The 14,400-nt window shown below is 31.8% G+C and overlaps 1 protein-coding gene and 2 long non-coding RNA genes across 3 annotated transcripts in view; all 3 read left to right on the top strand.

Moving 5' to 3' along the window:
- Nucleotides 1–14,400, top strand: part of LOC111714524 (scavenger receptor class B member 1) — a gene marked incomplete in the record, with an annotated part of 36,759 nt that extends 22,359 nt beyond the window's left edge. The window contains 6 exon segments of the mRNA XM_023489659.1: nucleotides 10,745–10,794; nucleotides 10,914–10,984; nucleotides 11,587–11,676; nucleotides 12,023–12,059; nucleotides 13,279–13,385; nucleotides 14,183–14,400. Coding sequence (XP_023345427.1) covers nucleotides 10,745–10,794; nucleotides 10,914–10,984; nucleotides 11,587–11,676; nucleotides 12,023–12,059; nucleotides 13,279–13,385; nucleotides 14,183–14,238 — 411 coding nt within the window.
- On the top strand, nucleotides 3,472–4,636 carry LOC111714526 (uncharacterized). Its single transcript, XR_002768001.1, has 3 exons — nucleotides 3,472–3,796; nucleotides 4,323–4,368; nucleotides 4,607–4,636. It is a non-coding gene; the product is annotated as an uncharacterized LOC111714526 (long non-coding RNA).
- On the top strand, nucleotides 6,421–7,356 carry LOC111714525 (uncharacterized). Its single transcript, XR_002768000.1, has 3 exons — nucleotides 6,421–6,505; nucleotides 7,082–7,116; nucleotides 7,181–7,356. It is a non-coding gene; the product is annotated as an uncharacterized LOC111714525 (long non-coding RNA).

Below are 14,400 nucleotides of genomic sequence, written 5' to 3'. Positions count from 1 at the left end.
ATACTTTAAGGGGTGTGTTTGCGTAAAATGAAAAAGGAAATATTGGCTAAATTTAAATCGAATTGTATAAATCTTTTTTGACACTTTAAAATATATTTCACATCACATTAGGACTTTCTTTGGCTTTCTGTCTTTCATTCAGTCTTTAAATGCTAAAGGAATTGATTCTTGTGATTTTAGAATCCCTATTTCTTTGCAACATGATGGCGTAAACATTTGATATTTCAAACATAGATTATTTGATATAAGAGAATGCATATAGTTTGAAATACGACATTCGGTTGCAAAGATATAGGGAATAGAAAATCAGACCTGGTGGCAAAGACTCAATTCCTTTTAATGATTTGCCTCAGCTCTGTATTATTTCCAGACTGTGGAGTAACCTCCTGTCATGATGGATTGAAGGACGTTTCAGGGGTAATATCATTAAAATTTATATTATTTAAATCTATAAAATCTTAAATAGGAGAGTTTTCTAAAAATATTCCGAATTTTAAAGGGAGTGACCGGCTATGTAAGGCAGTTGAACTGAGTATGCAGTGTTGTGAAAAACTTCTTTCGGATTCATTTGAGACATATTAAACTTTTTAAAGATCTGTAAATCCTGAGTTTGAGCGCAAATTCGACGTTCAAAACTCCTACTTTGGGGGTGGATACGTTTAAGAAAGTTTTCTAAAACATTCTAAATTTTAACAAAAGAAATGTGACACTGCAAGTTCAAAGTCACCAATAGAATATAAAATGGAATTGATCACCTTTTTAAAAATTTAAATTTTCGAATTTAAAATTTAAAAATTAAAATGTTAAAATTTAAAAATTAAAATGCTCAAATGTAAAATCCCGACAAAGCCTACCTCTCAATGATGTTCCTGAAAGCCAGACTATTCTTATATTTAATAAAAAATGGTTTTATTGTCAATTTCTTATGTTTTTTTTCAATACTTTTATGGATTGTAATTGTAATAAAATATAGCGATTTGACAATTAAAGGTAAAGTGAGTCTTGAAACAACTCTGATTTTCCCTTTATATTTGAAACCCAAGCAATGTCATTAACCTTTGATATTTCATCAGATTATTTATTCTATTAGTTAAACACTAAATTTATGAAAGGTTTTTACCATCAGGTTGCAAAGATAGAGGAATAAAAAAAATTCAAATTGTCTTTTATTTCCTATTTTGACAGTGTTTTCTAGTAAAATATAAATGCCTGCGTTTTTTGAAAAAAATCGTTATTTTACATTCCATGACAGATTTGATCGAAATCAATAATCATTAGTTTTGTGCTTTTTGGCACAGGCATCGCGTTTCTTATGATTAATGATCATCTGCTCTTAAATCTATTAATGAAAGTACAAATCAATTAATCAATTAATTAAAAAAAGACGCAATTTTTCCCGGAAAATTTTGTTCATTCTGCGCCTTAGGAACATCTGTGAGCAGTGAGATATACCTAGAGTTCTGTGTTCCTACTTCCTAATAGCAGTGAGATATACCTAGAGTTGTGTGTTCCTACTTCCTAAAAGCAGTGAGATATACCTAGAGTTGTGTGTTCCTACTTCCTAATAGCAAAAATTGTTCCTTTTTAAGCATACTTAATATATATTCAATATACTTAATGCTATTTTATTTAAAACTTCATGACTATGAGCTATATAAGCAACTAACTGAAGTGCCCGGCGTTGCCCGTGGAATAAAAAAATCGAATATTAAAAAAATTCGATATCTAAAAAATCGATTTTTAAGAAGAAAAAAATTAATTTTTTAGCCTCTCTAGGGTACCCATGAGTTTGCTAAAAAAATTAAGCTAATTCGGTCCAGCCGTTTGGCCAGCTATGGCTAACATATAAATATATAGATATTTGCGAAGAACTTTATTAAATAGATTTATTTCGTTCAATAGAACCATATATGATATATCCCTAAAAGGGGGTATTCGCGTAAAATTAGCAGCGATCAAAAACAAATACAATTACTTTTTCGCAAACTGCACTTCCTTTAAGATTTTTTTTTTCAAATATATAATTGCAGTGTATGCTGTCCCCTGTTATAATGAGCTCCCCACACTTTCTCCTGGCAGAGAACCAACTTAATAATTTCGGTAATTTTTTAATCATCCATTTTACGTGAAAATATATTTTGTAAATTTCTATAGACTAATTTTTCAGTGGCACGACACTTAATTAAAAAAAGGGGCATTCTAAATTCACAATGGTACCTTTTTAGAACCTATAGAAAAAAGTTGAATGAAAATTTTCTTCTTCTGTGATACCTGAAATATGAATAATCAAATAATTAAAATTAAATAATTAAGAAGGATTTATCAACTAGAAACGATGTATCTATTGTATGTAACCAAATCTAAGATTTAACTCGTGGGTTTATGTATGTAGACCCTGCCTCTGGGTTGACCCCTGACCCTAGCCTGCATGGGATCTACCTGGATATTGAACCAGTTACAGGGATGACCCTCAGCTATCATAAAAGATTCCAGGTACAATTTCGTTCACCAATATATAAATATTGTTGATTAATCCAAGGACTGATTATTATAAACTAAATTACATTAAGTAAAAGTTACTGTCGTAAATGGGATTTAATGATAAAAAAGTAAAAAAAAATAAAAAATAAAAATGAAAATGAAAAATTTCCAAATCGTATACATATATTGGTTACAATTATCAATAGACCAATCTAGTAAGAAATGAACAATTTTGATAATTTATGGGAAAACATCTTTTTTATCACAAACTCTGATTTTTTATTCCGATAATTTCTTTGCAAACCAATTTCGTGTTTTTCATATTTCAAGTCTAAGTTTGAAATATCAAAAGTTTTACACCATCTGATTTAAAGATATATTTCTAAGAAATTTAGAGTTTGCGGCAAAGACTCAGTTCAATATAAAATACCTAAAACATGTGTCTTTTGTCATTAATCGGTCAATTCTCAAAATTTTGAATTCAAATGCTCAAGTCGGTTTCAGAAATATACAAATTAATATGCTTTTTAAAACTTTAATTTACATTTTTACTGGTTGTATTTGTTCACTTTTATTATCATGAAAAATATTTTCGGCGGCCATTAACATTTTATAGAAATTAACATTTTATAGAAATTAACATTTTATAGAAATTAACATTTTATAGAAATAAACTTTGGAAAAACATTTCCTAGAATTTCTAAAAGAATATTTGTTTGGTTTGTTACAAATCTACTTCAAATTTATGTAGGAAGAAACAGTAGTAAAAAAATACACAAATATTTACAAAATGCTTCTCGCATTTTACTCTCTATTTTATATTAGATTTAAATTTAAATTTAGACTAGTAACATTTAACAACTCTGAGATCTGGAATAGAATCTGACATAAGTTTTGTTATTCCAGGTCAATATTCCAGGTCAATATTCCAGGTTAATATTCCAGGTCAAGTTTCCAGGTCAATATTCCAGGTCAATATTCCAGGTTTAATTCTGAAAATTACCTTCATTGTTTCTGCAGATATCCATATGTCACTTTTACAAAGAAATCACAACTGAAAGTAATCAATTTTCAGCTAAAAAACTAGGATTCCTCATAAGTCCTTGATCAGGTTCTGATTTATACAAGTTTGGCACAGCAAACGGTGCACAGTACACTGTACACTTTAAACTCTAAACTGTACACTGTAAATTTTACACTGTAAATTGTACACTGTAATTTTTACACTGTAAATTGTACATGATATATTTCAGATATAATATGAAAGGGAAGACGGGAGGTCTTATAGCAGGGATAGCTGGCATAGTTCTGCTTGGTAATTACAACAACTTAAATTAAATATTGCACACATAATACAGGGTGTCCCAATAAACATGGGAAATTCTGTTACGAATTCGATATCGTCTTTTTAAATAATTCTTTGATTTAGTATAGTGATACCAACTGAGAAAGTTGTAATCTGTAAGAGTTTCGTCTGCTATGTTCACATTTTGTTTGTTTATGTTTGTTGACTGAATACGGTTTTACTTAGTAAAACAAGCAAATTACAGTATACAAACAGAGTAAACTTGACCGTCTTCACTGTTCATCTTGCGGAGACATTATAGACACATTTTTGCAGTCTTTTACCCTTTTTATAAAATAAACTCTCGCAGACATAATAATATTATGGCTTTTGAAATAAGGTATCACAATGCTAGTTCATAACAAAGACGATATCGAATTCGTCACTGAATTCCCATGTTTTTTGGGACACCCTGTATAACTTTTATTGAAGAGCAAAATGCGGTTCTATCCTAAATACCCGATTCACAACGGTACTCAACCTAGATTTTTTATAGGACTTGGGGCTGGGCTTGGATGGGGGGCTTTCCCCTCTATTATAAAGTAAGTGTTATCTATAAGTTATACTTTAATACATAACATTATGTTTTAGAAACAAAAAAATGGTGATTTATCAAAAAATGTTTTTTTTTTCTAATTTGTGAGGAATTTTATGAGTGCAATTGAAATGTAATTGAAAAAAAGAACAAAAACAAACATTGAAGACGACCAAAGTTTAACCTAGAAAATGAGCGCGGCATTGTAATCTATGCTTTGGTGAATAAGATGCTTTTATTTCCAGGGGACAAGTTGAGGAAAATATTGATTTAAAGAACAATGAAACTGATGGATTTATCAACTTTGTAAGTATATTTTTATATATATAGGGTGAGCAAAAAAAACGTTATTAGAGTCGTCTGTTTCAAAATACATTTTATTTAAGTTCTTATACAGTTGAGGTCAGTATCATTTTGACTAGTACACATTCGCCAGTACTCATTCGCCTAGTACACATTCGCCCAGTACTCATTCGCCTAGAACTCATTCGCCTAGTACACATTCGCCTAAAACGCATTTGCCTAGTACACATTCGCCTAGTACACATTCGCCTAGTACACATTCGCCCAGTACAAATTCGCCTGTATAACATTTTGATAATGTATAACTGTTTTTTTGGCCTAGTTCTGAGACTTGATCAAATTTGTGAACAGGTTTTTTAATTATATATCAAAACATAATAATACATGATATTTGTCTGCATAGAATGATAGAATACACAAACTTGCTTGCCTGCCATGCTCGCTATACTCAACTCATTTCCAATTTGTTGTATGTACTCCTGCCTTGTACTCATGTCTCAAATCCTTCAACAAAAAACTTGATCCGTTCCACGGCTTGTAAGAGATCTCTAGTTTTTTTTCTAGAGCATCTCCAATAGATGGTTATCTCTGTGCCTCAATTTCCAATATATGAATATGTTGATTTTTATCAATAATAATAATCTTTTAGATACTCCAGTTTTGAAAAGTGTTGCCATATTTTCAAGAGAAAATATACTGAATTTGCAGAATTTACAAATCAGTTTAGCGGGTTTTCTTGTTTGTTTGAAAGTTTGTGAGAGTTTCAAGAAAATCTGGTTTAGGCGTAAAATCAAGTGTTTTTTTGTAGCAAACTGTTATATAGGCAAACTGTTAAGTTATACAGGCAAACTGTTATATAGGCAAAATGTTATGCAGGCAAACTGTGCTACAGGCAAACTGTATTTAGGCGATGAAGTACTAGGTGAAAGTGTACAAGGAAAAAGGTTAAGCTGATCCATTCCAATACAATGAAGACGATTTTCTATTTCAATTTTAATTTCTACCAATCTTGAAACAACAGAGACACGTAAACATGTAAACAAAGAGAAGTTGCCAATTACCAGCTTCTTTTAATGCACGCGTAAACTTGAAATTTAAAAAATGCTTGTTTGGGATCAAAGCATTATTTATAAAAAATGATCTTCATTGTATTGATATAATCGCCGGCCACTGTAAATGGTATTATTGCAAATATGTTTTAACATTTTTGATTTTTGGTAACTCACGAGAACTCAAAAAAATCTGAGAAACATTTTTCATCCAGATGAAAAATTAGAAAAACCAAACAGTACATATGTAGATAGAAGGAACATTTGATGTACTGTCCCGGTATAATCTATATATGTATGCTTGTTCTTGCAGCTTATAAGTCGGCTCGGTACATGAATGAATCAGAATTTACAATGAGTACAGAAATTTAAGAGAATATTGTTGAACAAAACGTACATCCGAGTTTCCTTTTTGGGGTCCATACTCCATACATTATAGCAATGTATTTTATGTTGTTAAAAGTCAAATAGTTTTACTAGAAACTTATTGACTCATCTCATACTCATTGGGCTTTTAAAGTTAACTATTCTAGATTTCTGGTTATCTACAAAACTGCCTGAAACCAGAGCTGAAAACTTTAGAATGAGATATCCTTAATCTCGATTACTTAATCTTAGTATCCAATGGACACACTTTGATTTTCTTCTTAAACCGTTCTTTCTTGGATATAGTTGAGAAAAATCAAAAACCAGTTTTTTTTTTAAAAAAAATGTTCCTCATCAGGAGGTGAAGGAGAAGATAAACTTGAGATGGACAAATGACCAAGAAAGTTTGCAATTTGAACAATATAGGTAATAAGTTGACTTTTTAATCATCTTTTTATACAATTTCGAAAGAATTTACCAAACCCTAAAATTTCTCGTTCATATTGAAATCTTAAATTTCACACCTAATATTTCCCGTTGTAGGGCGATAAAGCTACTTTATCTCCCTACGTTGGGTGTGAAAATTTTTCATTTTGATCTCAAACAAGTAGAAAAAGTGAAAATCCGGGCAAAATATTTTTTTGCTATTAATAATACACACACTGCAATAACATCAATAGCTATAATAACATTTTGTTATCGTTTTTATTTGTTTTTCCTCTCATATCTACTGATAAAGAAGTAAAATATTTTATTTTTTAACTTTTCTTATGCTTGATAAAATTACAAAGAAAAGCTACATATTTAGGGGAGGGGGGGTTTCTATGATACCATAATTCATGCAATAATTTTTGTGTTGGTTTTTCCAATTGAACATAAGCTTAAGAGTCCAGACATTATTTTTAACTTCTAATCCATCAGCTGTTTTAATGACAGCTAGCCGTATTAAAAAGAATAAATATGTTCTTTGAAACTTTATTCATCAACAAATTGAAATTTCAGGCATTTTGAGTTTGACAAAGAGCAGTCTTGTAAAGGTAAATAATTTAATTAAAGTTAACATGAAAAAGATTCTCTAAATAAATTTTTTTTATTATTTAGACTGCAGCAAAGATGATATAGTGAAGATTTTAAACATGCCTTTGATTGGAGCAGTAGCAGCCGCAATGAGAAAGTTTAATTTAAAAAAAGAAAATTTAGTTTTTTAAAACTTTAGATTTTGATGGCTATATCATTAGAATAGAACTGAAGAGGGTAGACCCTGACCAAAATGTAGAAATAACTTTATTTACTCCTATATTCCATTGTGGTTTAAGCCATCATTTACACCAAATTTAAAGTTTTATTGTCATTAATGTTTTGACGATTATTAATAGTTTTTAATCATAAATCATTTTTTATTGAGAACAACATTTCTAGAAAGTAAATTTTAACGAGAAAGTACAGTGGTACGTGATTTTATCAATATAATGAGGACAAATTTTTTAAAGTATTGATTACTTGTAAGCTTTTTAAAATTGATTTAAAAGATGCTTATTTATCTTTTTTATCCTTTTCTTTTTCTCTTTGTTTTTATCTTTATGTGTATCCATGCTGTTTAAAGGTTTGATATAAATCAAAATTGAAATCTAAACTCGTCTTCATTGTATTGATATAATGGCCTACCACTGTATTATCCAACATTTATTTAAGTCTGAAAAAATTAAATTAAGATTGCGGTCTGCCAATTTTTTAGGAACTATATAGACATCATATATTAATTAATATAACAGATAGGACACTAGATATCGTCTTTTCAAGATTTCTGTGTCTTTCATTCACAAAAATACCAAGGCAGAAGTAACTTCTTTGGGCTTATGTCTCAGTATTATTGTGAAAAAAAACACACAGAAATCTTGAAAAGACGACATCTAGTGTCCTATCTATTATATTAATTAAGCTACAGGGTGTCCCAATAAACATAGGAATTCAGTGACGAATTCGATATCGTCTTTTCAAATAATTCTTTGATTTAGTTTAGTGATACCTACTGAGAAAGCTGTAATCTGTAAGAGTTTCGTCTGCTATGTTCACATTTTGTTTGTTTATGTTTTGACTGCATACGGTTGTACTTAGTAAAACAAGAAAATTACAGTATACAAACANTCCCCTGGGACAGTTATGTAAAATAACTATACCGCTCTGCGAAGTTTTTAGGGAATGCAGTGTCTCAAAAGAAAATAAAATTGAGTACTACTACTTTTAACTTCCCTGTAAAGTTGTTGTAAATAATTTCAATATTAATAATAATAATAATAATAATATTTTATCATATAATTAAGTTAAAACCTGATAAAATGATTTTTCCATTTAAAGGGACAGTAAGCCTAATTTCAAGTGACCCTCCATGTGCAACAATGGATGATTTACAACGATACCTCAAAAGCTTTGTCTGATCGAGTATGAAGTAAATACGTTTTTGTTTATTTAAATTGTTTATTTTCTTTTTTTGGTTTGAGACTTGGGCATTTCTTGCTTATAAGAAACAATTAAGAAATTAACAGAAATAAAAACGTTTCAATTTAGAAAAAAAGGTTAGTTTCCACACTTTGATCAGATTCAGGTTTCAAGGGTACCATTGTAAATCAGGTATTGCTACCTTTCCATGCAGGGTCACTTAAAATTAAGCTAACTATCCCTTTAAAACTAGGAACCTGTACTCACCATTTTGGGGAAAGCAATTGATAACTCACCTGATTCCAAAGATTTATTTCTAGAAGATACTGTGGATAATATTCTGTTCCAAGGTACAGTACGTCAGCCTAGGGCTGGCCACGTTCCAACTTTTTCTAGTCGTTTTGTTAACGATTAGTTCCAACTGTTAAAAAATAAAAATTTCAGTTAACAGTTAACCGTTAATTTTAAAGGTAAGAACGGAATGTTTGGTCCGTTAACGCCATTTTCCGTTATTTTAGATTACTGTTAGTTAACGATCTCAATTTTACTAACGGCGATAACGGAAAATTGTCAACAATCGTTAACGGCTCTAGCCATTAATGGTACCGTTATTACAAGATTAACGGCGTTTTAACCGTTATTTTTTTCAAAAATGGCCAATCCGTTTCTTTAACGGTTTAAAAAATTAACAGGTTTCGCTGTTCGTTAATGGACTCTTCCGTTAATTTTCGAAAACCTCCGTTTCGTTAACGGAACTTTGCCCAGCCCTACGGCGGCCAGCCTACATTTTGTGCATAAAACGTGCTGGATCAACTAAAAACTGAGAAACCTACTGTGATCTTGCCAGCCTACATTTTATGCATAAGCCGTGACAGGTTAACTAAAAACTATTTTTTCATCTTACCAGCCTACATTTTGTGCATAAAACGTGCCAGGTAACTAAAAACTAAGTAGCCCATTTTCATATTGCCAGCTTACATTTTGTGCATAAAACGTGCCAGGTAACTAAAAACTGAGTAGCCCATTTTCATCTTGCCAGCCTACATTTTGTGCATACAACGTGCCAGGTTAACTAAAAACTGAGTAGCCCACTATGACAGGCCAGTAAAAGTGAGTGTATATGAAGTACATTTTGTACCGGCTCGGATTCTGTAACTTTCAGAGTGGGATGAGCCTTAGAATTATTGTATTGTTTCGAATTATGCAGCAGTTAGCCCAGGGCCTGGTAGTGTGGAACTTGAGGAAAAATATGAAAACAATTTTACGTCTCAAATGTCGTCTTTTAATAAAATTAAAAACACAGATATTTTTACTACTCCTTGCACATGTAGAAGTTTTGTAATAATTAGGCACCTCCTTGACCCTTAGTTATGAACTGCTACCTGATGGACCCCTTACCTCTGAAATATCTACCTGATGGACCCCTTAGCTTTGAAATATCTACCTGATGGACCCCTTAGCTTTGAAATATCTACCTGATGGACCCCTTACCTCTGAAATATCTACCTGATGGACCCCTTAGCTTTGAAATATCTACCTGATGGACCCCATAGCTCTGAAATATCTACCTGATAGACCTACCTATAAAATACTTCCTGATTAACCTCCCAGCCATTAACTTTCGACCTGATGACCATGATTAGCTATAAACTACCTAATTGAACCCCTTGCTATGAACTGCTTTCCTGATAGACCTCCTAGCTATGCACTATCTACCTGATTGACCTCCTAGCTATGTACTATCTACCTGATTGACCTCCTAGCTATGTACTATTAAGGTTGATGCGGTCAGACTTTAGGTTGAATTTACTTTTACTGAAGGGTCAGGGGTGCGTGGTTTAGACGTTTATTAGATATTGACAGATGGACATCCCAGCAAGCAAAGAATTTACATATATACGGTGGTAGGCGATTAAATCAATAAAATGAAGACGAATTTTGATTTTAATTTTAATTTTTAGATAAAGCTTTTAAACAGCATGGATACACACAAACATGGAGACAAAGAGAAGCTGTTTATTATAAAAGCTTTTCTTAAATTACTTGTAAACTATTAATTTGAAAAAAGCGTGTAAACAATTAAAACTTAAAGAAAAAAGTCGTCTTCAATATATTGATATAATCGCCTACCACCGTAGAAGAACTGAAAAATAAACTGAAATATACTGAAACTATTACACAAAGTTTTTGCTTTGTTTTGGAAATGTTTTGAAAATATTTAATGAACAGAATGCTACAACCCATAATGAATGCTACGAGGTTGATGTAGGAGTGGAAAGGTAAAAATTAAATATTTAAAGAGATTGGTCACGTGACTCTCAATTTGAGTGGTATGACTATCGATTTAATAAAAAAATTTTGGATAAAAATCGTTTAAAATCATAAATATTTATTTTAGACATACAGAGATAAATCTTTGGGGACCAACACTTGCTGAAGACGACCTTAACCCCGATCTATCCGAAGCGAGTAAGACGACATTTTTATTTTCTGCTAATCTGCAAAGCTTATTTTTAGTAACTGTTTTCCTACCGTTTTAGTTTGACAAAACTTAGGATTTCAATTTTTTTATAGAATTTATATATAGTGACACCCGCAGGGGTCTGTTCCCTAGCTTGGTTTAGGGGCAGCCCTCAGTCCAATGCCATGTCCTAGCCGAAGTGCTCTGTCCTCTTCCCTTTCCTATCCACACTGCTATATCCTCTAGCCTGTCCTAGCCACATTGTTTGGTCCTATATCCTGTCCTTGCTGTAGCGCTAGGTCCCATGTCATATCCTAGCCGCATTGCTCGGTCCTATAATATCCTGTCCTTGCTGTAGCGCTAGATCCCATTTCATATCCTAGCCGCATTGCTTGGTCCTATATCCGGTCATTGCCGTAGCACTTGCTCCTCGATCCTATCCTAGCCGCATTGCTCGGTCCTATATCCGGTCCTTGCTGTAGCACTTGCTCCTCTATTTTCACTCCCCCCACCCTCCCTCCGACAAAAGTATAAACATCTTCACGTGCAGTACTTTCGTTTCAAATTCAGTTAAAAACTTAATTTTGGATTAATGAAATTAATAACTCAGGGACTTGTCCTTCTGTGATTGCTGGAGAAGTATTCTCCTGCAGAAGTACCAAAAACTTTCCTTACTGGTGGCCTTATAAAGATATAGAAGGTAAATATATAAGGAAAAATATTTAAGGAGACTGTTGATGATATGTTATGTGACTCTCCAGTTACAGATAGCATGATCGATATATTTAAAGGGAGTGTTTGCGAAAAATGAAAGGGGGTTTAGGCTGATTCCGAATTGAATTCGATATCGATCACTTCTAGTTTGTCTACTATCTTTATGGAGAAAATGGTTCAAAACGACTCATACTAAGAAGAGTATAAAACCCATGCAAACCCCCTTCTCATTTTCGCGAACACTTCCTTTGAGCCTTAATCCCTTTACAATGCCGGCCAGTCCCTTTACACAGCCGGTCAGTCCCTTTAAGAATATAATATTTGTATTTCAGGAAATGAGAGAGTTAACACTACTTGCAACCTTCTCAGGTTGGTTTTAAAACAATTTAAAAGGGGGTAAGAGGGGGTTAAAAAAAGTGAAAAAATAGTCTTTGTGAGCTGCATAGAATATATGTTTTTATTAGAGTTGAGTACTTCTATCCAAAGAGAATAGAATATATAATAGAGAGGAATTTACTCTAAAAAAGTATAAAACGGCCATTTTGTTGTACTGTTTCCATACTGCGAGTGTACTTCACATATTTGCGCTCTTTAATCTTTTGGGCCCTGGAACATATTTTCCTAGAAAAAGAGTTTTTAATAATTATTTCGTTTTCTAAATCCTTTTTCTCTGACAACCTTTCATGCACACGTCGATTGAAATCAATCTAATAAGTTTTTTTTTCATTAAAAAAAACATATTCCTATAATTGTAGGTATTCACTTTACAAACGACGATTTTTACATTTTAATGTTTAATAAAATAATGATTTTAATTCACCCATAGCAAATACACACATTTAAAGTTATTTAACAACTTTATAAAACAAAAAAGTTGGAATTGATGTCCAGGGATCATACTGTATCTATCAGTGCGATGTACTGCGTGAACATTTACATTAATTGTACACTTTGAACTCCCTTTCAGAATGAAAGGGACTGACAAATTCATACCGAGGGATTGTTTAGATTTAAAGCTTTATTCATTCTATTCTCTTTGCTTCTATCACACTAGGGTTTAAGGGTACTTACTGTTCTGTAAATAATTTTAGGGTTTAACTATTGTTTTGAAAGTCGGCCATTTTTAATTGTTCTCAGATTTTGACGAATTTTTGTATTCAAATTGGCAAATTAAAAAAAGTATTTTTTCAATTTTGATTGTCCAAAAACCTATCCTTGGATCACGTAATGTCCCACACAAAATTTGGGCCCATTTTCTTCAGCCGTTTTTATCCGGCCCGACCAGTTTACCCTTTTTGACGTTTTTTTGTATACAAACAATTAAACACCCAAACAAACAAATTAAATATGTTACAGTGGCGTTTATAGCAATACAGTGAAGACGACTTTCATTCAAGTTTTGATTTCTAAAAAGCATTTTTTCTAATTACAAGTCAACAAAAAGAATATCCTGTTAATTGACAGCTTCTCTTTGTATCCATGTTATTGTGTATCCATAAGGTTGGAAACCATGATATGATATAAAAAAATTTAAATCGAAAGTTATTTCCAATATATTGATATATTTGACGACGACTGCACATTTTAGAGGAACAAATGGTGAACAGTTCCCTCCGTTCCTTGATGATAGACGAGATGAACCTCTTTGGATCTTTTCTACCGATCTTTGTCGATCCATGAGCTTAAAATATCTAGGCAGATTATAGGATTCGGCTTAACAGACAAGGCTTGAAATTTGAACTTTATTCTCTGAGAATAGGATTACATCGAAAAGTGGATTTATCTTATAAATGGGTTTAGACTTTTAAAGTTTTTCCCATTTTCTTCCTCTGTACTTTGCTGCAGTGTTTACAATATCCTATTCTGTACTGTACTGCTATTTTTACTGTATTCTATTCTGTACTGTACTGCATTGTTTACAATATTCTATTTTGTACTGTACTGAATTGTTTATAATAATCTATTCTGTACTGTACTAAATTATTTACAATAATCTATTCTGTACTGTACTGAATTGTTTACAATAATCTTTTCTGTATTTTACTGCATTCTTTTTAATATTCTATTTTATAATGTACTGCAATTTTTATAATATTCTATTCTGCAATGTTTACAATATCATATTCTGTACTGTATTGCAATTTCTACCATATTCTATTCTGTACTGCACTGCATTGTTTACAAAATTCTTATTCTGCACTGTACATCAATGTTTACAATATCATATTCTGTACTTTACTGCAATGTTTACCTAATATTATTCTGTACTGTACTGCATTGTTTACACTATTCTATTCTGTACTTTACTGCAATGTTTACAATAATCTTTTCTGTATTTTACTGCATTCTTTTTAATATTCTATTTTACCGTATTCTATTCTGTACTGTACTGCATTGTTTACACTATTCTATTCTGTACTTTACTGCAGTGTTTACCGTATTCTATTCTGTACTGTACTGCATTGTTTACAATATTCTATTCTGTAATGCAGAGGACCACGATATAGATGGAATTCGTACACTAAGATACACTCTACCACAAGGATAGTTTAGTTTATTTATAAAAAGTTTTAAAGATCGCATAATTAATCTCATGCATGTATTGGGTTACCACAAAAAATGAGATTTCAGAGACGTTACATACTGCCTATTTCCTAACCTTCATGGTTTAAACTTGGTGCTCTTTTTGCCAAATCATTAAGCTATAAAA

Source organism: Eurytemora carolleeae, unplaced genomic scaffold, assembly GCF_000591075.1.
Source record: "Eurytemora carolleeae unplaced genomic scaffold, Eaff_2.0 scaffold1580, whole genome shotgun sequence".
NCBI classification, from domain to species: domain Eukaryota; kingdom Metazoa; phylum Arthropoda; class Copepoda; order Calanoida; family Temoridae; genus Eurytemora; species Eurytemora carolleeae.
The sequence above is the reverse complement of the archived record's forward strand: the minus strand, read 5'-3'. Positions and strand labels throughout refer to the sequence as shown.